We start from the raw sequence: 27,219 nt of genomic DNA, 5'->3' as shown, positions 1-27,219 counted from the left end.
CATGTAGTGGGGAAAATAATTATTTGATCCCCTGCAGATTTTATAAGTTTTATCATAGGTGTATTTTAAATAATAGAGACAGAATATCAACCACAAAACCAGAAAAAACACATGATACAAATGTTATAAATTGAGTTGCAGTTCACTGAGTAAAATAAGTATTTGATTCACAAGCAAAACACGACTTAGTACTTGGTGGATAAACCCTTTTTGGCAAGCGCAGAGGTAGGACGTTTCTTGTAGTTGGTTACCAGGTTTGCACACATCTCAGATTACAAATAAAATTCAAAACACTAACATACAAAGCCATTCACAAGCCTGCCCTGAGCTACATCACCAATCTTATCTCCAAATATCACCCAAACCGTCCTCTCCGCTCCTACCAAGACCTTCTGCTCTCTAGCTCCCTCGTCTCCTCCCTCTCATGCTAGTCTCCAGGACTTCTCCAAAGCCTCTTCCATCCTCTGGAACTCACTACCCCAATCTGTCCGGCGATCTCCTACTCTGTCCACTTTTAGGCCATCACTGAAAACTCATCTCTTCAGAGTGGCTTATCCTGCCTCCAGCTAACAACCGAATCTTCTACTCCCCTCATCAGTTCATCCCTCACAGTTCCTACCTTTTTATTTCACCAGCCCCTCCCTCTTAGATTGTAAGCTCGCAGGAGCAGGGCTCCTCTAACCCTCTTGTTTTGAATTGTACTGTTGGCGTAGTGTCTCACTACATTGTAAATTTCAAACTCTTGGCGCTATAAAAAACCTGTATAATAATCTCAGGAGGGATTTTGGTCCACTCTTCTTTACAGATCTTCTCTAAATCCTTAAGGTTTCTTGGCTTTTGCTTGGCAACTCGAAATTTCAGCTTCCTTCATACATTTTCTATAGGATTAAGGTCTGGAGACTGGATAGGCCACTCCATAACCTTAATGTGCTCCTTCTTGAGCCACTTTTTTGGGTCATTGTCATGTTATAAGACCCATTCACGACCCATCTTCAGTGTTCTGATGGGAAGAAAGTTCTCATGCAAGATTTTACAATACATGTTCCCGTCCATTGACTCCTTAATGCGGAAAAGTCAGTCTCTACCTTCAGCAAAGAAACGGCCCCAAAGCATCATGTTTCCACCTCCATGCTTGACTGTAGGGATGGTGTTTTTGGGGTCATAGTCTTTACAGAGTCTCCAAGGCTAAATTCCCCTTTAGTAATATGTTACATGTTACACCCGTATTTAGGGTGTAACATGTTAGTTTGCAGCAGTCCCCTTCACCCCCTGATTCCCACACACTCCCCCATCATTCATTCACAAGCATCTGTGTATGAACAAATTACAAGTGCTGTCTAACACCACGGCAGATGGACTTGTAGTTTCAATGGACTGCGAGTGTGCTGATCAGCACATCTGTAGTCCATTCACTCTTCCTGCAGCTCTGAAACTGACAGCCTGTACGGAGGTACGGCCTTAGAACTGTAGTAGGAGTCTGCAGGAGCCTGACATTGTACCTGCAATACACAGATCATGGCTGCAATGCTCTGTAGACTCCTGAGTGTTCTGGCACGTTGGACGTTTTTTGAAAAACGAACAAATTTCGAATGAATGATGGGAGAATCGTGCAAGAAATATAATCGAAAAAGAAATGCGCTGTGACCTGGAAAGAAAAGAAGATTCCCTGCCATTAAATTTATTTTCTGTACCTGGTGAAACAGAAGGGTGGGTTAATCGAATTTCAAAATCAGTGGTGGCGCCAGTGGATCACAAAACACACAAGTTCTGATTTGCAAAAAAAAAAAAATTAGTTTGGCATTCCACCTATGTATGGCCTGCATAAGGCTCTGGGTGCTGCAGAATAATACAAACATTGTGCAAGCACATGTGTCAGAACTACTTTAATTATAGCAGAATCCGTGTTTATAATTTTTTTTTTTTTTTTTAGGGGCAAGAAACTGCTACCACCAGCTTTTCATGAGCAGCTTGTTGATGGACTTAAAATACAAGAAACTTTTTGCCATTCGATTTGCAAAAGTAAGTTTGATATTGCCTTCTTTATGCTTTAATCTTATTCAGTGCAGTCTTTGTTATTTAGCTGAGAATCGGTACCCTTCTGTTCCTGGCAATAGACCTGAAGGGTACTGCAGCTGTTTTATCAGGAAATATGTAATGTGGAAATATTTGACATGTGATTCTGTAATGGGATCTGATTTAGTTTCTGATTAACTGTCTTTATCTGGGAGGCCCTGATTATGTCAGTGTGTAAAAATCCTTTAGTCCTTTAAAATGAGATGAACAATAATAATTTGTGTTACAGAGAATAGTAATATTTGGATGTTAAAGTGTATGTAATGCCTAAATGCCATGGCACATGACAGGATTACCAACAAACCACTTACATGTTTTAATGGAGCTGTTGTCTCCCTAGCTGGATAGGGGAGCTCTATTCTTGTAGGCAAGCTTGAAAGGGATTCTGTAGATGTAAATGAAAGATTTTCTTTGGAGAATCTGCAGAATTGTCCATGTCACAATTGGTTTACATGTTTAGCGGCGCATTAGTACATCACGTTTAACATAAAAAAAACCCCCAAAAAAACCTTATGCATCCACCCATCTCATGAAAAGTAAGGAAAATGGGGTAAGTGGCGCTACCCTAATAGATACCGGGTGGGTTTAAAGAGAATAATGGGGTAGATGACACTACCTGTGATGGGGAGAGTTTCCTATCCCTAATAGTGCTAGATATGTGTAAGGGTGTCTTCCACTATTAAATATACAAATACTGAATTAAGTATAGCAGGTGTGTACCATTCAGATAAAAATATATAAATTGTATACCAAGCTAAATCAAAAACACATAAGTATAGAGTGATCAAAAAGACCTAATCATAAAAAATAAAAAACACACTGGTGTGATAAAACATAACATAAATATTCTGGTGTGATAACCATAAGAGCCCTTGCACACTGGGGCGGTTTGCAGGCGCTATTGCGCTAATAATAGCGCCTGCAAACTGCCCCGAAAGTGCCGCTGCTGTGTATCCAGTGTGCAAGCCCTGAGGGCTTGCACACTGGAGCGATGCGCTGGCAGGACGGTAAAAAAAGTCCTGCCAGCAGCATCTTCGGAGCGGTGAAGGAGCGGTGTGTATACCGCTCCCTTACCGCTCCTGCCCATTGAAATCAATGGGACGGTGCGGCTATACCGCCGGCAAAGCGCCTCCGCAGAGGCGCTTTGCGGTGGTATTTAACTCTTTCTCGGCCGCTAGCGGGGGTAAAACTGCCCCGCTAGCGGCCGCATACCGACGGTAAAACGCCGCTAACAATAGCGGCGTTTTACCGCCGACGCCGCCCCCCGCCCCAGTGTGCAAGGGCTCTAAATAAATCCCAAAGTTGTCAACAGTTCATCCAAAAAAAAATTATTTAAAAAAATATGTGTCAGAAAATAACTCTAAAGTGATAAGAGATCCCAAAAATATTGTAGATATTGTATTGGTGAAGCTCCAAAATAACCAAAAAATTCAAACCAATAATCCCAAGAAAAAAGTGTGTCAAAAATAGTCAATCAAAGTAGTACAAAGTCCCAAAGGTGGTATGAATATAGCATTGGTGAAGCTCCAAAGTGACCAAATGTCCAAAGTAATCCGGTGACCTTTGTGCTCAGCAAATCAAGTGACTTGTGTGCTCCCCCTTATGGGTCCCCACTCACCAGCTGCTATTACCCCTGCAGGGGTGACAGGCATCTATGGGTAACAGTGGGTGGTCTTCCTTGATGGCTCTCCCAGTGACCTGTCCGTGGTCTGTCGGGCCTCTGCAGCTCACTCCACTAGATCAGGGCGTCCACGTAAGGCTTGTAACATGAAAGGAGATTTTTCAAGACCCAGCCCTGAGAAGCTGTGGAGTAATCTTTTGGTGAGGTGCTGACCGGTGTGGACGCCCTGATCTATCCGGAGTATACCATAATTTTGATCCACCCATCTCAGCCCCAGTTCACATTATTGCAGTGTGGGAAACTGCATGTGATTCCCACAGGAATCGCATTACATTCCTGTTCAAATCACATGCCATTCTTTGCAGTGTGATTTGAGCCATACATTTTGTATGGCTCAAATCGCACCGCACCCGCACTAAAGGTGCCGTCACCTTTTTTTTTTTTTCGCCATGCAATCGGATCAGATTACCCATGCGATCCAGTTTAGCCAATCAAATTGCATTTTTTGCAAGTCAATTTTGGGGTGTCGTTAACTTAACATCGACACTCACAGCAGTTTATGTGAATACAGTGTGATTGTTATGCAGTGTGAGAAACGCACTAATTGCTGCAAATCCCACAATGCATCAGTGTGAACAGAGACTCAATCTTCAAGATTTTAAATTTTTGTTCTTGGGTGTAGATAAGTCTTAATGGATAAAACTTCTACTCCAGAACAAACAGGTTATACATTATGCGATCAGAATGATCAAATCGTTAAATAATCGCATAGCCATAACTTCCCTTCCAATCCATTTAGACTCATTTGATCAAAATAAAGTAAGTTTTTATGTTGCTGTCCTGGTGCTGAATTTGTACTTTTCTATTGTGTTTGAGTACTATTAAAGCGGTTGTAAACTGCTGAATGAAAAGAAAAAAACCTGTTAGACAATTACATAATGTGCTAGTATGCATCGCATACTAGCACATTATGTAATACCTTAAAACTAAGCCCTTCCACTGGCGCCTGGTCACTGCTGAGATGGCTGAAATCTTCCACAGCCTTTCTATCTGGTTCACAGGCTCTGGCGCTGTGAGTGGCAGGAGCACCAATGATGTCACTCCCACGCATGTGCGCGGGAGCCCTCGGTTTCGGCAAGAACCATACTGTGCCGGACCTTCAGAGCACATGCCGGTGGCTGCATGAAGGGTGAACATCTCCTAAATGGTGCAGGTTTAGGGAATATTCATTTTATCTACAGGTAAGCTTTATTATAGGCTTACCTGTAGGTAAAAAACAAAGCGGGTTTTACTACCGCTTTAAGTCACAAACAGGGATGTTGTAAAGAAGTGTCCAATTTCCTTATCTCTGTACACATATTAGGTCAGCGATTCAGACAGCATTAAAGTGCACCTTTGCCCTGACTATTGACATTGGACAAGTTACATATTCTTAACGAGTAGTAAAAGGGCTTTTAAACATTCTGTCCTTGATCTCTCTTGCTGTTTTTAAAGTGAAGTACGCCCCGATGCAAGGCTAGGTTTTTTATAGCTTTAATCCAGCTTCTCCACAGATAATCTTTTTCTATGGGCACCGTTGCACCCCCCAGAGATAAAAAGCTTTTGTAATGTATTATTATAACTGCTGAAAAGCCAATATCCTTATTATTGGAGATCATACAACACTTTTTGATACTCATTAATGTTCACCTGCTTCCCCACAATCTACGGGGAAAAGGGAGAGCATTGAGTTGTGTGAGATATCTCTTGGCTCAGAGAGTTTTCAGAAATGTGTTATAATTTAGTATATTTCTTCTTAGGCAAGACTTTGTTCCCCCAGCTGTACAAAATCTTAAAATTAAAGTGGTTGTAAACACTTACACCCAGTGAAGTGACTGGCCTCAGGTGATACAGAGATTAAATAAATTCTCTTATATAAATTGTACCTGTTTAAATACAGCAGTCTTTCCCCTACATCCATTCAAAGTGCAGAATTCACACCGGATCTCTCAGCTCTGAAAGGCAGGGGATGGGGAGCTGAAGTTACATCAGTAAGGAGAGCTCTGAAAGCTGATTGGAGGGAAGAAACACACCCCCTTCACACAGCACACAAAAACAGAGCTAGAACTGTCAGTCAGCTGGAGCTCCCTCCCCGTCACCATTTTTATCTTGGTGTCAGGAAAACTTGTCAGAAGTGACTCATACAGCAGAGAAACAAAGCAGCGGACTGAAATGACACTTATGCCTAGTACACGCAGTGAGACAATCGGACGAAAAATACCGCTTTCAAATCGATCGTACTAATCTGATCATTGGTATACAGCTTTCGAGAGCGATCACGTCCGTTCCATTGAAATGATCCGAAGGGACAAGCAAAATATTTTTTCTGGTACGATACCAGTTTCGCAAAATGTGTAATGCAGCCCAGTGCTTTGATGTACAAAGGACATTTTGATGTCCTGGGGTACTTCCAGCATGACTGTTTTTAATAATTTCATTGATAGAAAAGAAAGCAATGCTGTTTACAGTAAAAAAACTTCTGGAGTTCTTCTTTAAAGCGGAGTTCCACACAAAAGTGGAACGTCCTCTGATTTCTCCCCCCCCCCCCAGGTGCCACATTTGGCACCTTTCGTGGGGGAGCGGGTACCTGTCTTTGACAAGTATCTTCTTACCACTTCCAGGAGTCCAGGCCGCGGCCCATGGCGTCACCGCTCAGCTTCCTCCTCCTTCCCCCATGGCGGTGGCATGCACCCGACAGATGATGGAAACATCAGCTGCGGTGCCGACTTCGCTGGACTCCAGGACAGGTAAGTTTCCTATTATTAAAAGCCAGCAGCTGCAGTATGTGTAGCTGCTTTCTTTTAATTTTTTGCAGCGGTGGGTGGTACTATAGGCAAAACTTTTTTGTTTTTTCATTTTGGATAGAGTAATGGAGGGTTATAACCCCTGTCAGATTTTTTTTTTTTTTTTTGGCCATGTTTCCTCTTGCAGAGATTTCCCTTCACTTCCTGTCCCATAGCCAAACAGGAAGTGAGAGGAAATCCCTACAAATTAAGGGAATTCCTTGGGACCCCCAGGTCACCAGAACTAGTGTCTCCATTGGAAGATTACCCTCTATTGCTTTTCTAGGGACAACCGAAAATTAGGGACTTTCTTTCACTTTCAATTATAATAGTAAACAGGACAAATGGAGAGGGCGAATCTCCTTAAGAAAAAAAAAAACATGCAAGACAAAGGCATAAGTATGAAATACTTATCTTAGAACGATGCCCTGCAGTGCTGCTCGCACTCCGCTCCCACGGTGGACATCTTTCCCGGGTTCGCGGAATCCGGCGCTGTAATTGGCCGGAGCCGCGATGACGGCACTCCCGCGGGTGCTGTCGGTCACGGCACGGGTCCTGAAGAAATGGCCTGAGCAGGCCGTTCCTTCCGTGTGCATGCGCTGATGACGCAGACGGCAGCGTATATAGTAAATATCTCCTAAACGGTGCAAGTTTAGGAGATATTTACAGTACTTACAGATATTATTATAGGCTTACCTGTAAGTACAATTAAAGAGGAAGACTTTACTTCCTCTTTAACAATAAAAACTGACAGGTGTTCTAATCCCTCTCCATACCATCCAAAACTAAAAAAAGTTTTGCCTTTTAGAGCCCTTTCACACTCACAGCACCCAGGCGCCGGCGGTAAAGTGCTACTATTTCTAGCGGCGCTTTACCATCGTTTTAGCAGCGCTCTTCAGCCGCTAGCGGGTCGCTTTTAACTCCCGCTTGCGGCTGAAAAAGGGTTACATTTTTCGGCAGCGCTGCCCATTGATTTCAATGGTCAGGGGTGTTTTAGGAGCGGTGTATACACCGCTCCTAAAGCGCATGAAAGAAGCTCCTTGACTTTTTTTTTGACGCCCTGCCAGCGCACCGCTCCAGTGTGAAAGACCTCAGGCTTTCACATTGGAGTGACAGGAGAGGCTCTTTACAGGCACTTTGCAGGTGCTATTTTTAGCGCTATAGCACCAGTAAAGCGCCTCAGTGTGAAAGGGGTCATATACTTTAACTAATCCTTAGTCTATGCAAAATTTAAAAAAAAAAAAAAAAAATACATTTTGGCTTTACATACACTTTAATACCTTGTGAACAGAATGAACAACACTGATGTTAGTTTCTGACATTGCTTGTGAGTTTCTTCCCATATTGATTCTGTAATGAAGAATTTCAGGGATGGTATATTTTTACATAGTTACATGTACCTAACCAATGTAACTATGCATTCACTATATCTGGCTGATGCACCTGGAAGCTGCCTACACTGCTTCAGCGATCTCCACTTCCAGTCCCGTGCTGATCGGCCAGCCTGATGCATTGTGAACACAGGAGGTTAACCGCTGAGCATGGGAAGCCCTTCAGAGAATGCTTTGCATTTTGTGAATGAATGCAAAACGTTCTCTGATTGGACGAGGTGGAGAGGCAGAGTGACTGATCTCCTGTGATCACAATGCATCAGGCCAGCCGCCCAGCATAGGAACTGGAAGCAAGTTGAAAGCACTGGAGTAGCGGTGTCTACTTCAGTGATTTTGAGCTTTCAGGAGCATTGGCCAGGTCTGGTATTAGGATAGTTGCATAGGTCCAAGCTGGACCAATGTACCATACCTGGTATTTATCTTTACATTTTTACAGGAATATATAACTTTCTCTTAGATACATTCATTCTTTCAAAAACCTTTCTTAAATATATTTTATTTAAATGCATAGGGGGGCCGTCATATGTGCCCATTACATATAATTACTGTGCTGCACAGTGATTATATTTTACTGTTTTTATTCCTCAATGCAGATCTATCAGTCAGAAAACAGACTGCATTTAAAATCTTATTTTATGGATTATTGAGCAGGGAAGTTGGCTGAGGGCCTGATCCATAGATAAATACTTTTGAGAGATTCAATGAACCTGTCTAATACTCAAATTATGGTACAGCAAGTGTTTAAACTGTTACTAAACCCACTACCGTAAAATCAGTTTGTATATGCGGTAAAGAATGCTTGTTATAATCGCTGTGGAACCTAAGGGGTTAATCCTCTGCATTGTTTAAAAAGGCCGTTTGATCCTGTCTTCTCTGATCTTCCCTTTTTACATTCCCCAATCCATCTGCAGATAGAACAGAGCCCAGGGGTCATTCTGCACATGCTCAGTTTAGTGTGTATTGCTAGAGACGTCTGATGTTTTTTTGGGGGGGTGGGGGGGTGCATGTGATCATTAAGCACTGTCTAGACAGAGGGTCAGGGGTCATGCATATTTACTAAAATAAATTCATTTACATGTTCTGTGTACTGTGGCAGACCAGATATAGTGAATTGAGGGTACTGGGTTTATTAACACTTTAAACTGCTTGCAGGTATAAAGTACAGCCACCTAGAGGTGTCTATGTGTATCTGTCACAGCTTCCATTCCCCTGGATGCCAGACTTTTGGAGAAACTGCAAAACACCAACACCTGTTCATTTCAGAGCTTTCCGGCTTCCTCCTGTTTTCCATACATTCCTGTGGACTAGGGATGAGCTTCGAGTTCGAGTCGAACTCATGTTCGACTCGAACATTGGCTGTTCGCAAGTTCGCCGAACAGCGAACAATTTGGGGTGTTCGCGGCAAATTCGAATGCCGCGGAACACCCTTTAAAAGTCTATGGGAGAAATCAAAAGTGCTAATTTTAAAGGCTAATATGCAAGTTATTGTCATAAAAAGTGTTTGGGGACCTGGGTCCTGCCCCAGGGGACATGGATCAATGCAAAAAAAAGTTTTAAAAATGGACGTTTTTTCAGGAGCAGTGATTTTAATAATGCTTAAAGTCAAACAATAAAAGTGTAATATCCCTTTAAATTTCGTACCTGGGGGGTGTCTATAGTATGCCTGTAAAGGGGCGCATGTTTCCTGTGTTTAGAACAGTCTGACAGCAAAATGACATTTTGAAGGAAAAAACTCATTTAAAACTACCCGCGGCTATTGCATTGCCGACAATACACATAGAAGTTCATTGATAAAAACGGCATGGGAATTCCCCAAAGGGGAACCCCGAACCAAAATTAAAAAAAAAAAAATGACGTGGGAGTCCCCCTAAATTCCATACCAGGCCCTTCAGGTCTGGTATGGATATTAAGGGGAACCCCGGCCAAAATTAAAAAAAAAAATGACGTGGGGTTCCCCCTAAATTCCATACCAGACCTAAGGGGAACCCCGCGCCAAAAAAAAAAAAAAAAAACGGCGTGGGGTCCCCCCAAAAATCCATACCAGACCCTTATCCGAGCACGCAACCTGGCAGGCCGCAGGAAAAGAGGGGGGGACGAGAGTGCGCCCCCCCCCCCTCCTGAACCGTACCAGGCCACATGCCCTCAACATTGGGAGGGTGCTTTGGGGTAGCCCCCCAAAACACCTTGTCCCCATGTTGATGAGGACAAGGGCCTCATCCCCACAACCCTGGCCGGTGGTTGTGGGGGTCTGCGGGCGGGGGGCTTATCGGAATCTGGAAGCCCCCTTTAACAAGGGGACCCCCAGATCCCAGCCCCCCCCTGTGTGAAATGGTATGGGGGTACAAAAGTACCCCTACCATTTCACTAAAAAACTGTCAAAAATGTTAAAAATGACAAGAGACAGTTTTTGACAATTCCTTTATTTAAATACTTCTTCTTTCTTCTATCTTCCTTCATCTTCTGGTTCTTCTGGCTCTTCTGGTTCTTCCTCCGGCGTTCTCGTCCAGCATCTCCTCCGCGGCGTCTTCTATCTTCTTCTCCTCGGGCCGCTCCGCACCCATGGCATGGGGGGAGGCTCCCGCTCTTCTCTTCTTCTTCATCTTCTTCTCTTCTTCTTTTCTTCTCTTCTTCTTTTCTTCTCTTCTTCATTTTCTTCTCCGGGCCGCTCCTCACACATGCTAGCATGGCGGGAGGCTCCCGCTGTGTGACGGCGCTCCTCGTCTGACAGTTCTTAAATAACGGGGGGAGGGGCCACCCGGTGACCCCGCCCCCCTCTGACGCACGGTGACTTGACGGGACTTCCCTGTGACGTCACGGGGAATGCCACAGGGAAGTCCCGTCATGTCCCGTGCGTCAGAGGGGGGCGGGGTCACCGGGTGGCCCCCCCCCCCCCGTTATTTAAGAACTGTCAGACGAGGAGCGCCGTCACACAGCGGGAGCCTCCCTTCATGCCAGCATGGATGCGGAGCGGCCCGGAGAAGAAAATGAAGAAGAGAAGAAGATGAAGAAGAAGAGAAGAGCGGGAGCCTCCCCCCATGCCATGGGTGCGGAGCGGCCCGAGGAGAAGAAGATAGAAGATGCCGCGGAGGAGATGCTGGACGAGAACGCCGGAGGAAGAACCAGAAGAGCCAGAAGAACCAGAAGATGAAGGAAGATAGAAGAAAGAAGAATAATAATAAATAAAGGAATTGTCAAAAACTGTCTCTTGTCATTTTTAATATTTTTGACAGTTTTTTAGTGAAATGGTAGGGGTACTTTTGTACCCCCTTTCCATTTCACACGGGGGGGGCGGGATCTGGGGGTCCCCTTGTTAAAGGGGGCTTCCAGATTCCGATAAGCCCCCCGCCCGCAGACCCCCACAACCACCGGCCAGGGTTGTGGGGATGAGGCCCTTGTCCTCATCAACATGGGGACAAGGTGTTTTGGGGGGCTACCCCAAAGCACCCTCCCAATGTTGAGGGCATGTGGCCTGGTACGGTTCAGGAGGGGGGGGGCGGACTCTCGTCCCCCCCTCTTTTCCTGCGGCCTGCCAGGTTGCGTGCTCGGATAAGGGTCTGGTATGGATTTTTGGGGGGACCCCACGCCGTTTTTTTTTTTTTTTTTTTTTTTTTTTTTTTTGGCGCGGGGTTCCCCTTAAAATCCATACTAGACCTGAAGGGTCTGGTATGGAATTTAGGGGGAACCCCACGTCTTTTTTTTTTTTAATTTTGGTTCGGGGTTCCCCTTTGGGGAATTCCCATGCCGTTTTTATCAATGAACTTCTATGTGTATTGTCGGCAATGCAATAGCCGCGGGTAGTTTTAAATGAGTTTTTTCCTTCAAAATGTCATTTTGCTGTCAGACTGTTCTAAACACAGGAAACATGCGCCCCTTTACAGGCATACTATAGACACCCCCCAGGTACGAAATTTAAAGGGATATTACACTTTTTTTATTGTTTGACTTTAAGCATTATTAAAATCACTGCTCCTGAAAAAACGGCCGTTTTTAAAACTTTTTTTTTGCATTGATCCATGTCCCCTGGGGCAGGACCCAGGTCCCCAAACACTTTTTATGACAATAACTTGCATATTAGCCTTTAAAATTAGCACTTTTGATTATTCATGTTCGTGTCCCATAGACTTTAACGGTGTTCGCGTGTTCGAACGAACTTTTTTCCTGTTCGCATGTTCTGGTGTGAACCGAACAGGGGGGTGTTCGGCTCATCCCTACTGTGGACCCATTACCAGGGTTGGCTGCCTCTCTGGTGAACAGAAATAGGTGTTAGGGATCAATACCAGGCCCTCTAGATGCTCGTACTTTATACCTGCCTTCAGCCTGATGTATTTATAATAAATTGAAAGTCAACATTTACTTTTACAATAACTGGTAAACTTTATTCAGTGACAATGCACTATAGTTTACCTTGAAATACTTTAAAGATATGAAGCCTAGTTTACAAGGCCAGTATGGATTGGAGGTGAATTTCCCACTTGTTGTTTAGAATTACCAGCAGTTGCAGAAAGATTTTATGGAGGATGATCACGAGCGAGCCGTGTCGGTGGCTGCTCTGTCTGTCCAACTCTTCACTGTCCCCACCCTGGTGAGTAAATGCCCGCGTTTGTTGTGAACTGATAGATGGCACCCCTTGTCTTTCTTACCTTCCTCTCATTAGAACTATGAGCGATTGCAGAGTGATTATGTCAAAGATGACCACGACAGGGAGTTCTCAATCACTGACCTATCCGTACAGATATTCACAGTCCCTTCACTTGTAAGTATCCGAGTCACTGTACCTACACGCAGCATCCTTGGATTCGTAAGTACCGGTATTCGCCAGGCTGACGGGCCGTGTCAGCCAGCGCAAACAGTTCACCTCTTATCATGGGTTGCATGAGTAAGTGCGTGTGCTAATTTCACTTCATAGTTTTCCCCCTACGTGCTTATCATATCATTTGCCTTCACATAATGGAGAAATACATGTTATAGGGTAACACACCTAAATGCATATATAGTCTTTTAAATTAATTTAGAAGTTTTGTTCCACTAAAGCTGTCAATAGATGATTTGTTCTTTATTATTTGTGCAGCAATCGGGCTGCACAAAAAAAAAATCGGATTCTTCCATTTACACAAACGAGATGGTTGGAGGAATCCACCTCACTGGGCTATTGTATTCTGACAGTGAAACTCTCTGCTGTCAGAGTACACTGATCAGCGCCTGTAGCCACTGATCAACAAACGTTTTCTAACATTGTAATCAACTTCTGTTGAACAGGGGCGCCCACACATGGATGGAAATTTGGCCGATCCCTGCTGAACCAGACAAATTTCAATCCATCTATGGACATTTTTCCCAGAGCAGTTGTACATGAATGAAGTGTTGCTTGACACTGTTTTGAGCAGGCAAAATTTTGTGCTCATTAAGTTGGCCATTGGACTACCTAGTAATTTCCTAGTAATAAACTTTGCAACACAAAAAATATTTCCTTAAGAAAACTATACAGTGAGATAGGAGGCTAAACCTACTGATAAATAGATTTGGGGTTTATATACACTTTAATAACTATTTTGACTTATAGCATTTTCCCCTATAACCTTTATCTGTCAAATTAATATTAAAGTGAACCTGTCATGTTAAAAATAAGGGAGCTGTCATTGCTGGTTTCTTTTTTTCTTTTTCTTACTTTTTTTTTTATTTAACATTTTCCAGGTCTCTGACTAATATCATTTTTTCATCACTGACTTGAACAAGCATTCAGCAAATAAAGTAAGAAAAAAAAACAGCCTTGATGCTTGTTCCTGGTCAAAAATTCTGTAAGTAATGAAACCTTATGACTCTGTTCACACTTAAGCGTTTTTGGGCATTTTTCTGCTGTAAGCCTCAGCTCTAAAAACGCCCCACAAGACAAATCCTATTCATTTCAATGACCCCTGTTCACATTTGAGCATTTTGTCATCTGACGCAAAACCCCTGAAGCTCAAAAAAGTACAGGAGCTTCTTTTTTGGCAGATTACAGGCGTTTTCTGTTTTTTACTTTGGTGACCTTTTGACCTATACAAATTCGCGGCAAAAATCGCCCGACTTTCTGCCTGAAAACAAAACGCCTAGGTGTAAACAGAGCCTAAAAGAAGTATGGCCAAATCTCTTTTGGCTATACTTTTCATGTGGGGCACGAGTGCACTTACTGGTGCTCACCTGTGACCCAGAATCAGCTGACAGCAGGCTAAAGCCCGCTGATGGCACAGACCCGCTCCACATTCTGAAGGGATGTCAGGATCCACCCAGATGCTTTACAGGCAGCTGGCTCAGCCTCTCAGCGCACAGCTACGAGACTGAGCCAGCCGCAGCTACCTCCTCTCCTGCCCGGAGTAGTGGTGCTGAGCAGAGAGCTGGTGACTGACAGTCGCTGCTCCCTGCCCAGTGAAAAGCAAGTTCAGTTCTCGGCTTTGAGTCGGCAGGGGACAGCTTGCAGCATCGATGCTGCAGAAGGTATCGAAGTATGTACAGTGGGGAAAAAAATTATTTCATCCACTGCAGATTTTGTAAAGAAATTTCTTACAAAGAAATTAAGGGTCTATCATTTTTATAATAGGTGTATTTTAAATTACAGAGAAAGAATATCAACCAAAAATCCAGAAAAAACACATGATACAAATGTTGGGTTGCAGTTCAGTAAGTAAAATAAGTATTTGATCCCCAAGCAGAACATGACTTAGTACTTGGTGAAGAAACCCTTGTTTAAGACGTTTTTTGTAGTTGGTTACCAGTTTTGCACACATCTCAGGAGGAATTTTGGTCCACTCTTCTTTACAGATCTTCTCTAAATCCTTAAAGCGGAGTTCCACCCAAAAGTGGAAGCTCTACTTATCTGCCCTACCCCCCACCCCCCACCCCCCCAGTGCCACATTTGGCACCTTTCCGGGGCGTACCTGTTTTTGATAGGTACCTGTCCCCGCTTTCGGGAGACCTGGCTGCGGCGAGGTTGTCCGGACGTTCGGTCCCCCTCAACCTCCCAATGCCGCCGGGCCAAAGCGCAGCACAGTAGGTAATCGCCAGTGAAGCCACAAGGCTTCACTGCCGGTTTCCCTTACAGGCAATGGCGGCAGCACCCGAAAGCTGATGGAAGCATCGGCTGGGATGCCAACATCGCTGGATTCCAGGACAGGGTAAGTGTCCTAATATTAACTTTTAACTTTTTTGTGGAAGAGGGGGGCTGGACCTCCTCTTTAAGGTTTCTTGGCTGTCGCCTGGCAACTCAAAGTTTCAGCTCCATCCATAAATTTTTTATAGGATTGCAGTCTGGAGACTGACCAGGCCACTCCATGACCTTAATGTGCTTCTTCTTCAGCCACTTAGTTGCCTTGGCGATATGTTTTGGGTCATTGTCATGCTGGAAGACCCATCTTCAGTGTTCTAGGTGAGGGAAGAAGGTTCATATCCAAGATTTTTCACTACATGGCCTTGTCCATTGGCCCCCCAAAGCGGCAAAGTCGATTTTACTCACTGAACTGCAACTCTATTTATAACATTTGTACCACGTGTGTTTTTTTTTCTGGATTATTGGTTGGTTTTCTGTCTCTATCATTTAAATAAGACATTCTTGACCCTTCATTTCTTTGTACGTGGTCAAACTCTGTAGATGATTAAATCATTATTTTTCCAACTGTGTGTTTGTTTTTTTGTTTTTTTACAATCCCGCACTTCCCCTTTTAAAGATGAGCATATTTCTATTACAACAGGCTTACCTAGATAAAGGGTCATTGTAGTTTAGCCAAAGGAAGTCATTACATATCCAAATTCCTATGCAATATTTCCATGGAAGTGAGACTGAACCTGTGATGAAACTGTTTGATTGTTTATTCTGTGTAGGGTTCAGAAAATATTGGTGATCCTTTAAAAAAAAAAAAAAAAAAAAAAAAAAAAGAAAAATCAGGGTCCTACCAATACCTTAAAATGTTGAGCCGTTTCATGATCTTTTCTACTTCCACCAACCTTTTTGTTTAGTTAGAGTAGGTTAAGATAGTTTATTTTGAGTACAGCAAACTTAACTAATTTCATGCTTTATTTCCATGAATGGATGTTCATTACAAGTATAACTGGTTCACACATCTTTATTACTTTCAAGGTTTTTCACCATTTTAGCACCAGATTCTCAGTGCATGTTGACCCAATGTCCCTTATTGTTACTACTACTATTTACTAAAGATGAAACATTTTGATCTTGCCTAGGCCCGGATGTTAATCACTGAAGAGAACCTAATGACCATCATAATAAGGACATTTATGGATCATTTGAGACATCGGGATGTCCAGGGCAGGTTTCAGTTTGAACGATACACAGCACTGCAAGCTTTCAAGTTTAGAAGAGTTCAGAGCCTAGTTTTGGATCTGAAGTAAGTAGGCAAATGGCAACCTAAATATACCCTTCCAGCTTATATGAGCCCTGGCCAATCTGTAGTGTTGGGGCGCTTTCACACTGATGTAGTGCAGCTTTCCCACACCGCAGGTGCAGCACAATGTACCCGTGGGTTTCATGCACGTTACCTGCACTTTCCTGAAGACCTTTTTTGGAGTTGTTGGCTCTGGTGCTATCCTGCTCCTGTAAACAGAACTTCTTTAGAGCTCACAATCATGTTAGTTGGCAGAGCATTAAAGCGATATTTAATCCTATCATTAAGATCAATTTTAGGAAACTATGCTGGCAGTAGGAGGTCTGTGAAAGAAGATCAAGAAATGTTTTATTTTTTCCTCGCTAGGTATCTGCTTATTAGCAAACCTCCTGAGTGGTCATCAGCTCTACGCTTCAAGTTTCTTGAAGGGTTCTATGCCTTTTTAGAACTGCTGAAGTGCATGCAGGTATGTCCTTTGTCCTCTGTCTTTCATTATATGCAAATTCTTTATTGTTAGAAATTTCTCCTGTATTGCTGCTTCACCTGTCTGTCTGTGTGTGTGCAGGGGATGGACCCGATAACCCGCCAGGTAGGCCAGCATATTGAGATGGAGCCAGAGTGGGAGGCGGCATTCACTTTACAGATGAAGCTAACCCATATCATTTCCATGATGCAAGATTGGTGTTCTATTGATGTAAGCATCACATCCTACTTTTTTCTTCAATGCATGGATTTTATCACTTTTTTTTCCTTTTATTATTCAATCCGTCTATGCCCAGCCATAGCATAACCTCAAAGTGAGCGAAGAACAATATAAAAAAGTAAAGTTGTGTCTTATTGGTCTCCAGGAGCATGTTCTGATTGAAGCCTATAAGAAATGCCTGGAGGTGCTGACACATTGTCACGGTGGATTCACGGATGGGGAACAGCCTATAACGCTCAGCATGGCGGGTCACTCGGTGGATACCATACGATACTGTGTGTCTCAGGAGAAAGTTAGCATCCACCTCCCGGTCTCACGACTTCTAGCAGGTAGGTTTTGCAGATTTAGCCATTAAGTTGAAAACACAACGGTGGATCTCTGCTCTGTTCAAATAAAATGTAGGAAAAGGGTATTTTTCACTTCTGCTCTGTATGCTGGTACTGATGTCTGGCCAGAAACTGTATCCTGGGATTCTTGAGCTTTTAACCAGTTCAGGTCCGCCCCAGAGCAGTTACTGCTACAGGGTGACATCTATGCACCGGATCATGTGTGTATATACGTGATCCTGCTCTTCCGCGTAGGGTGCGTGCCGCTGGCAGCTTGCTTCTGCTGTGATCACACACGGCGGGAGCTTAGCAGTGGGTACCGCAGACTCTGTGTGCCAGCACCCACCGATTTGTTCAGCACGCAGGCAGAACAGCTATCCGCCTATGTACACAAGGCAGATCGCCGTTTTGTCAGTAGGGAGGCATAAAGAGGGGAGTTTGGGACTTTAAATGAGGCGCACTAGTCGCCTCCATCCCGGAGTCAGGTATATAACAAACAGGGAAGTTGGGACTTTAAATGAAGCGGTTGGATTGCGGAGGGTTAAAAACTATTAATTTAATAGTCATAGTAGATAGAGTAACAAGAATTTCACATATATCAACACACATATATGTTTTTGCATGAAAATGGAGCATATAGTATGGACAAAATACATGCAGTAGATATAAAATCATACTCGATAAATGGTAATTGAAAAGCTAATGGTACAACAGTAACTGGAATTAATCGCATAGCCATGATAATATTCATAATCATGATAGGTGCCAGAAGTGGCATGCCCGGAACCTGGTAGCTGGAATATAGATCACATGATAATAGTAATGGTCATACTAGGTACCCAAAGTGGTGTGCCCGAGACCTGGTGTAAAAAGGGCACAATAATATAAAGAGTTAGAAAATAATACTGATGACATCAGAGTACAAATAATTAAGGTTGAAGCATCAAGTGTAGCTCGACGCGTTTCTAACTCTTTATATCATTGTGCCCTTTTTACACCAGGTCTCGGGCACACCACTTTGGGTACCTAGTATGACCATTACTATTATCATGTGATCTATATTCCAGCTACCAGGTTCCGGGCATGCCACTTCTGGCACCTGTCATGATTATGAATATTATCATGGCTATGCGATTAATTCCAGTTACTGTTGTACCATTAGCTTTTCAATTACCATTTATCGAGTATGATTTTATATCTACTGCATGTATTTTGTCCATACTATATGCTCCATTTTCATGCAAAAACATATATGTGTGTTGATATATGTGAAATTCTTGTTACTCTATCTACTATGACTATTAAATTAATATTTTTTAACCCTCCGCAATCCAACCGCTTCATTTAAAGTACCAACTTCCCTGTTTGTTATATTTTTGTCAGTAGGGAAGGCATGGATCCTGTGTCCCTGCAAAGCAGGAACATGGATCCATGCCTTCCCCTAGTAAAAGCACCTCCCACACTGTAGAAAACACTGGCTAGGCAGACAGTTAACCCTTTGATGCCCCTGATGTTATCCCCTTCCCAGCCAGTGTCATTGGTACAGTGACAGTGCATATTTTTTAGCACTGATCACTGTATTAATATCACTGGTCCACAAAAAGTGTCAGTATCCAAATTGTCTGCCACAATATCGCAATCCCGCTATAAGTTGCTGATCGCCACCATTATTAGTAAAAAATAAATTTAAAAAAATCCTATAGTTTGTAGACGCTATAACTTTTACTCAAACCAATATACGCTCATTGGGATTTTTTTTTTTTTTTACCAAAAACATGTAGCAGAATACATATTGGCCTAAATTAATGAAGTTTGATTTTTAAAAACTTTTTTTATTGGATATGTTTTATAGCAGAATTTTTTTTTTTTTTGTTTATAGCACATATAATACAAAACGCATGGGTGATCAAATACCATCAAAAGAAAGCTCTATTTGTGGAAATAAAAGGACATACATTTTATTTGGGTACAGTGTCGCACAATTGTCAGTTAAAGTAATACAGTGTCGTATCACAAAAAATGGCCTGGTCAAGAAGGGGTGTAAATCTTCCGGCGGTTAAGTGGTTAATTTGTGCTTTTGAGTTTAATACCAATTTGACAAGCAGCAAAAAAAGCTTTTAAACAAGCCGTCAGTGACCTTGGTGGTCAGAGCCACTTTAGGCTTCAATTCCTTCTCGGAGTTCACAATAGAAGCCAGGTCTCAGCACTCTGTTTTCTCCTCCCCATGTGTACCTTCTCTGTTTACATCACAGATGAGACGTTGGTAGGCTGCCAAGTCACTGCTGGGAGAGGGGAGTTGCGAGAAAGTGAAAGAAAACTGATAAGGTTTAACTGCTGACAAACTTTGAGGACAAACTACTCCACAGTGGCCAAAGCTACAGAGACTAGCAAGTGTTTGTTTAAAAATTCATAAATTGCTTGTTAAAGCGTTATTAACACCAAACTACAAATGTAATATATTGAAGCTTACCAGTCAGAGGTGGTGGCTGCATTCGTTTTACTCTCTAAGGCTTTTTCCCTCTGTTTCCACCTGGTGATCTGGCCAGTAAAACATTTTTGTATTAGGATGCCCCCCACTCTGGATGAAGGCGCAGAGGGGCACCTTTGGACAGCAGAATTGTCAGTCTGAGGGGAGGGATGGGTCAGCTGGAGTTTGGCTTCAATTCGTTAGTGTATTTAAATCCGCTAGTACATCTAGAACTTTACAAGCAGTTACAGATAAAGATTTAATGGTTTGTCTCAACCCTCCAACTGCTTCATCTACAGGACAGCTTGTTGTGTTAAAAAATAACATACCTACTGGCTGAATCACTAGGTGAAAATAAAAAGAAAGCTTGTAAAACAAAACTATTGCAGCCAGTGCCACCACATCTAAGAAGTGGTAAGCTGCAATGTAATAAGTTTGCTTTTGCATTTATTACTGAAGGTCCATAAGCTGTCCTCAGTTCTACTTTAAGTAGTGCCTAATGGAATAATTAACTGGATCTTTGTCCTAATTCTTATTGCTTTCTTTTTCACTCCTAGGGCTACATGCATTGCTCAGTAAAAGTGAAGTGGCCTACAAGTGTCCTGAGCTTCTGCCATTTGTAAGTAGGTGTATGTCTGCCTGTCCACACCAAACACAATCCTAACATTGTTCAAGACATTTTTAATGAAAGCACTCATTAAAGTGGTTGTAAAGCCTAAACTTTTTTTACATTCCTTGCATTAAGGTAAAAAATGTTTAGGTTGTCAGCACCCCCCTCACCCCCCCCCCTCTTTTACTTACCTGAGCCCTCATTCGATCCAGCGCTGTGCACGTCTGCAGCTCTTCACTTCTGGGTCTCGCTGGCTTTGCTGGGGCACCGGGAGCCATTGGCTCCCCGTGCTGCCAATCAATGCCAGTGATGAGGGAACGGGGTCGATTCCCACTGTCTGTCTCTGTCAATGGATTCAGCAGCAGGGCTCGAGTCCAAGCACGCATGAGTGCCCCCATGGGAAGCGGCTTCCCATGGGGGCACTGGACAGAGGGGAGGGGCCAGGAGCACCAACGGGGGACCCAAAAAGGTTTGCGACCGCTCTGTGCAATTCCATTGCACAGAGCAGGTAAATATAGACATGTTTTTTTTTTTTTTAATTACCTTTTACAATCACTTTACTCTTGACTGAACCGCACAACTTTACTGTCTATGGTCAAATATATAGAGTAAAACCAGATTCATTTTTTGTGACCTGTATATGGACTTATTTGGTTAATTGATTGTCAGTAGCTGTATGTTGGAAGTTTGGCTAGAGTAAGAAAACCCCTTCAGAAAAAGATGGGTTGAAAGTACAAGCACTTAACCTCTTAAATATAATTTTGGCTTATTCTTCATTTTGTTATATTATTTTATGTATGAATGTGCTTTGTAGTTGTCATGTTTGTTGACTGTTTCTTACTCAGAGTGAACTGAGTCCACCAATGCTGATTGAGCACCCACTCCGCTGTTTAGTGCTATGTGCTCAGGTGCATGCTGGAATGTGGAGAAGAAATGGATTCTCTTTAGTAAACCAGGTGGGTGATAGTCTTTTAATGTTTGCCAAACATTTCTGAACTCTTGTTAAAGTGGACCTATGCTGCTGCAGGTCCTCAGGGCTCTTAGCATAATGTGCAGCTTTGAACAGCTTACTTAAAGCGGAGTTCCAGGCAAAAATTTAACTCCTTACAAAATGTAAGCACAAAGCTGCCCCCCCTCGTTTTTTGGAGTATTTTTTTTTTTGTCCATACCTTTTTATCTAATATCTTCTTTGGGACTTCCGTCCCACGGCGACATATGTCACGTCACTTCCTCAGGGTTTTTTTTGTCCTCCTCCCCCACCCCACTCCCGTCGCCTTCTGAGATCTGTGTGTGTCCCAGAAGATAACGGGACCATTCAGACACGCGCGACTGGCGCATGTACAGTAGGAAACCGGCTGTGAAAGCTGCAAGCCTTCTCTTCCTGTTTCCCTTAGTAAGGATGCCGACGCCTGCACCCGGAGCCGATGGACGGGTCAGCTTCGGGTGCCGACATCGCGGGCTCCCTGGACAGGTAAGTGTCCTTATATTAAAAGTCAGCAGCTACATATTTGTAGCTGCTGACTTTTTAAATTTTTTTTCATCCAGGCTGGAACGCCGCTTTAAAGTGGATCATCACTGCAACTGAGCACCACAAACCAAAAGCACAATTTAATTTATTTTTAATATTCAAAGCAAACTCCCCAATCCATCCGTCTCTCTATTCTTTATTTTGTTGGGAAACCACTTTGAAATGCACCCTCTTAGCGTTTCTGACCGTTGCCATCTTGAGTAAGTACAGATGATTCATGTAGCATTTGCTTCCTGGAATCCATCTGCTTTGAGCTCAAGCATGCATGCAGGAGAGTGGGCTTAGCTGAGAAAACACCTCTTCCCGTTGTCCCCTCCTGAAGACTCTTAGGATGTATGGATGTATCATCTGCCTAGTAAAGAAACCAGGAAGTAACTGATGAAATGTAAAACAAAAAAGTTTATAACAAGTTAATATGATCTACTTTCCTATCTATTTACTAATGCTAGCAGCATGAGGATTAAAAATAATGAATGTTGATTGGGAGAGTGACGTTCCACTTTAACCCCTTTGCACCGGCCGCACACAAATATGCAGCCTCTCGTTGGGTGGGCTTTTGCACTGAGCAGCTGCAAATTTGTGTGCATTAATGTGATTACAGCTGTGCCAAGAGCGCACTCCCGGCACAGTTACCGGCAGCTAACAGCTCCTGATCTGGAGATTTCCGATCGTGTGACCGCCATGAAAGCCAATCATGGTGGTCACGTGATCATAAACCCTGCCTGTCTTCCGGCATCCTAAACCCCTTAAAGGGCCAGGAGGTGCCGGCTCCAAGGGGTTAACCCATTTTGGCACTCTCATCTCCCTGTGCCCTGTGCTAGGGATGAAACTTCACTTCATCAATGCTGCCACATTATGCCGATCATCTTCAGCTGCTCATATGCATAGGAGTTATTACGTCCCTGCAGTTACTTCCAGAATCGTACACTGAACTGCACATGCACAACAGCCAGTGTACATTTAGAAAAAAAAATTATAGCAGGCAGGAGAAGAGAGACAAGACCTACATAGTTTTTTCTGCCATAAAAACCTACCTGCTAGCCATTTTTAAACTGGTTTAGTTGCACTTTAAGCTACAGTCTACCCTACATACAGCCCATTATGACACTGACAATGGCCTGTCAGTGTGCTCACATTAAGTGGTTTAGGGGAAGAACATTTTGGATAACCAAGAATGTTATGGGGTTGTGAGAAATATCATAAGGATCTACTAACTCTGGAGCTTCTTTGAAGAAGCCTTCACATTATGCCGATGTGCCTTAATAAACAGCAGAAACATTTTTATTCATTATAAATCATTTTTGACCTGATATGTTTTTTCACAGATTTACTACTATCATAATGTGAAATGCAGAAGAGAGATGTTTGACAAAGACATTGTGATGTTACAAGTAAGCAGTTGTTGTTTTTTTTTTTTTTTCAAAATATATCTATTTATGCTGCTCCCTTTTAATGCATCGCTTGTCAGTGAAATTGATAAAAGTTAAAAACCATCAAAGCCAAAAAGCCTAGAATAAGACAGAATATACATACCATATCTACATTGAAGGGTGTCTTTAGGCTACCTGCATTTTCTTAAACCATTCAAGGCAAAGTCACAGTGGGGTTGATTTACTAAAACTGAACAGTGCAAAATCTGGTGCAGCTCTGCATTGAAACCAATCGGCATCCAGTTTTTTTTTTTTTTTTGTCAAAGCTTAATTAAACAAGCTGAAATTAAAACCTGATTGGCTACCATGCACAGCTGTTCCAGATTTTGCAATATCCAGTTTTAGTAAATAAATACCAGTGTCTCGGAAATTGACCTCACAGGCTCTTATACTTGCCTGCGCTCCCTCGCCGCTTCTTTCATCATCAGTCAGCCCTGAAATCAGCAGTCTCTGTGATCTGGCAGGGTGGAACGTCAGTCGTGTGACAGTGCTTAGGCCTAGCAGTTGATTATTAGGCCTGAGAAATTGGCGAGTAGTATCACCAGCTACAGTGGAGAAAGGAGCCGTGAGGGAGCACAAGAAAGGCGAGTATTGGAATGTGGTAGCCCTTTTGCAGAGAAACTGTCACTTTGCCCTGCATGAGCAAGGTGACGGTGTCTCTTTAAAAAGTATAGGCAAAAATTATGCGGTACATCTCTGCAATTCATCACAATACCCCTTATTTTGTCATGCAAAATGCTGCAAGTACAGAAAAATAGCTGTTGATCCTGCCAAAAAAAAAAACTGAGCTCCCAATTTCTTGCGAGTGGTTAACTTTGACTCTGCTGCACTATTACAAGTGGTGTTATCATCCCTTCTTGAGTTTCCATCTGCAAGGCTACAGAACACCTCCCGCTTATGTTAATGAAATGAGGAGAGGCCACGCCACTGAGCAAATACAGTTTCTTTAACATACGATGTCCACTCAACCAGAAATATGTGTTTTTAATTCTAGGCCGGAGCTTCCATGATGGATCCCAACCATTTTTTGATGATCGTGCTCAGCCGGTTTGAACTCTTCCAGATATTTAGCACCCCTGATTATGGGAAGAGGTTCAAAAAAGACAATTCGAACAAGGTATGATTTCATCCTCTGTTCCTCTATATAGTTACATAGTAGGTAAGGTTGAAAAAAGACACAAGTCCATCAAGTCCAACCTATGTGTGTGATTATATGTCAGTATTACATTGTATATCCCTGTATGTTGTGGTCGTTCAGGTGCTCATCTAATAGTTTTTTGAAACTATCGATGCTTCCCGCTGAGACCGCCGACTGTGGAAGGGAATTCCACATCCTTGACGCTCTTACAGTAAAGAACCCTCTACGTAGTTTAAGGTTAAATCTCTTTTCTTCTAATTTTAATGAGTGGCCACGTGTCTTGTTAAACTCCCTTTAGCGAAAAAGTTTTATCCCTATTGTGGGGTCACCAGTATAATATTTGTAAATTTAAATCATATCTAGTCTCTTCTCCAGAGATAATAAGTTCAGTGCTCGCAACCTTTCCTCATAACTAATATCCTCCAGACCCTTTATTAGCTTTGTTGCCCTTCTTTGTACTTGCTCCATTTTCAGTACATCCTTCCTGAGGATGGTGCCCAGAACTGGACAGTATACTCCAGGTGAGGCCGGACCAGAGTTTTGTAGAGTGGGAGAATTATCATTGTATCTCTGGGGTTGATCCCCTTTTTAATGCATGCCACCATTCTGTTTGCTTTGTTAGCAGCAGCTTGGCATTGCATGCCATTGCTGAGCCTATCATCTACTAGGACCCCCAGGTCCTTTTCCATCCTAGATTCCCCCCAGAGGTCCTAGATGCCACCCAAATGCGTTATTTTAAATTTCTTTCTCGAACATCACGGGACACAGAGCCACAGTAATTACTGATGGGTTATATAGGTATCACTGGTGATTGGACACTGGCACACCCTATCAGGAAGTTCAACCCCCTATATAATCCCTCCCCCTTGCAGGGATACCTCAGTTTTTACGCCAGTGTCTTAGGTGATGGACGTGTAAAGATGTCCTGTGCTGAGCTCCAAAGGGAATATCCTAAGATCCTATACTGGGGCAAGCCAGGCGAACCGGATCCATTCAAAGTGTCTTTTCATGGCCGAATTGAATGGTACCCGGGCCTCGTGTCCGAAGAAACGAGGTTTTACCCATAATGCTTCTCTTTTTAGAGAGCTGGACCCCGCAGATCAGAAAATGGCTTTAAACTTTCTAATTTCTGGCGAGGTGCTTTACGGTCCCAGAACTGTTGGATCCCCCTACTGATGGGGGCCCCAGTCTCTGACGGTTTTTTCAAACGGAGCCCACCGTGAGAGGTGAAGATTGGGTCTGTGTAAACAGCACCCTGCGGCTGGATAAGGTAAGAGGAGATTCCACAGAATTTTTGAGTTCTAGTGGCTTTTCTCCTTTAAGGTAAATGCATGCTATGCCTATTGTGACCACCGGGGGCTGCCAAGAGCACAAACCTACACATGCTGACTGACTGTCTCAGGTGTTCAGTGCTGATTATGTCCCAGCATCTCAAAGCAGGCTGCAAGCAGGTAAGGTGGAAAGGGGGATTTCTCATGTTTGAATGTTCCCCCCAGGCTAGAGAGGGGCCACAGGGGTCTAGAAAGTGGTTATACCACCCGGGCTCTGCGGCCTAATGGCCACCATCTCTGAAGATAGCCGTTCAGGCAGATCTTGTTACCAGTCTCCCTCCTTCCCCCCCCCCATCCCCAGCCTTTTCTCCAGAAGCATGACAGGAGAGTCGGCAGTGCGGGAAGCGCTCGTTTTTTTCAAAACTCGAAAGGGGGGGGGGGCGTTAGAGGATGGGGCGGGACGTCAGCACAGAGTGTTTAGACTCCCACTCAGGCCAGCTGCAGGCTATTAAAGGCACTCTGTACAGGTGCACTCAGCCTTCTGAGAGACACAGAGCTGACGGTCGCATGTAAGGTGGGACACAGGCATTCTCCTAGGCAGCATTTACTGAAGTAACACCAGACTGAGCATTGGGTAGCAAGGCTTTTAGCCAGACTACATCGCTCAGCGGGCAGTGTTCATTTGTATACCTCACACCTTGTTGCTTTGCACTATGGGTAGAAGAGGTTCAAGCACCCCAGGAACCAGAGACACTAGGGGATCTCGTTCAGGTTCTGAGGGCCCCCTGTCGGCAGCATCCTCCCCCCCTAAAGATGGGCCAGGGACGGCTAGCCAGGGAGAGCCATCGGGGTCAGGGGCTACACCTGCTTCTGGCACTTCAGCCCCTGTATATATTACACAAGAGGTTTTTTCCTCAACCATTAATGGTCTAGAGGAAAGATTAATGGCCGTGATTACGTCTTCACTCAGTGGAAGAAAACGCACTAGGCTTTCCTCTGTTCCCCAAGACCCTCAGACAGAGGAGCTCTGGGATAAAGGAGATGAATCCCTTTCAGAGGATCGGGATGGGATGGATGATTCCTCTTCGGAGGATTCAGGTGGAGAGGGACCCTCTGCGACTTCCCAAGAGGAGAAAGTCTTAGTGCAGATCCTCACTGGATTGGTCCGCTCCACATTTAAGTTTCCCATACCTGAAACTGCTAAAGAATCCTCTTCTGCTTTGGGGTCACTGAAACCTTTCCAAGCAGCACAGGCTTTTCCTGTTCATACTTTACTTGAAAAGCTTATTTATTCTGAGTGGGATCACCCAGACAAACGTTTTTTTCCGCCGAGAAAGTTTTCAACACTTTATCCGATGGAAGAAAAGTTTATTAAAATGTGGGGAATACCGGCTATTGATGCCGCCATTTCCTCCGTAAATAATAGCCTGACTTGTCCTGTAGACAATGCTCAGATGCTCAGGGATC

General features: G+C 43.5%; 1 protein-coding gene and 1 long non-coding RNA gene across 2 annotated transcripts in view; one reads left to right on the top strand and one right to left on the bottom strand.

Moving 5' to 3' along the window:
• UBR2 (ubiquitin protein ligase E3 component n-recognin 2) overlaps positions 1–27,219 on the top strand; it is a gene marked incomplete in the record, with an annotated part of 138,529 nt that overhangs the window by 40,057 nt on the left and 71,253 nt on the right. Inside the window, 10 exon segments of the mRNA XM_073628435.1 lie at positions 1,931–2,019; positions 12,391–12,489; positions 16,119–16,282; positions 16,646–16,745; positions 16,845–16,973; positions 17,128–17,311; positions 20,333–20,394; positions 21,231–21,341; positions 23,239–23,304; positions 24,338–24,460. Of these exon segments, the coding sequence (XP_073484536.1) occupies positions 1,931–2,019; positions 12,391–12,489; positions 16,119–16,282; positions 16,646–16,745; positions 16,845–16,973; positions 17,128–17,311; positions 20,333–20,394; positions 21,231–21,341; positions 23,239–23,304; positions 24,338–24,460 (1,127 nt within the window).
• LOC141140898 (uncharacterized) overlaps positions 1–27,219 on the bottom strand; it is a 33,048-nt gene that overhangs the window by 342 nt on the left and 5,487 nt on the right. The window contains exon 2 of the long non-coding RNA XR_012244012.1: positions 2,385–2,458. This is a non-coding gene — a long non-coding RNA (uncharacterized lncRNA). The remainder of the gene's footprint in view (positions 1–2,384; positions 2,459–27,219) is intronic.

Source organism: Aquarana catesbeiana, linkage group LG04, assembly GCF_042186555.1.
Source record: "Aquarana catesbeiana isolate 2022-GZ linkage group LG04, ASM4218655v1, whole genome shotgun sequence".
Classification (NCBI taxonomy): Eukaryota; Metazoa; Chordata; class Amphibia; order Anura; family Ranidae; genus Aquarana; species Aquarana catesbeiana.
This window is presented reverse-complemented; position numbering and strand designations above follow the sequence as displayed.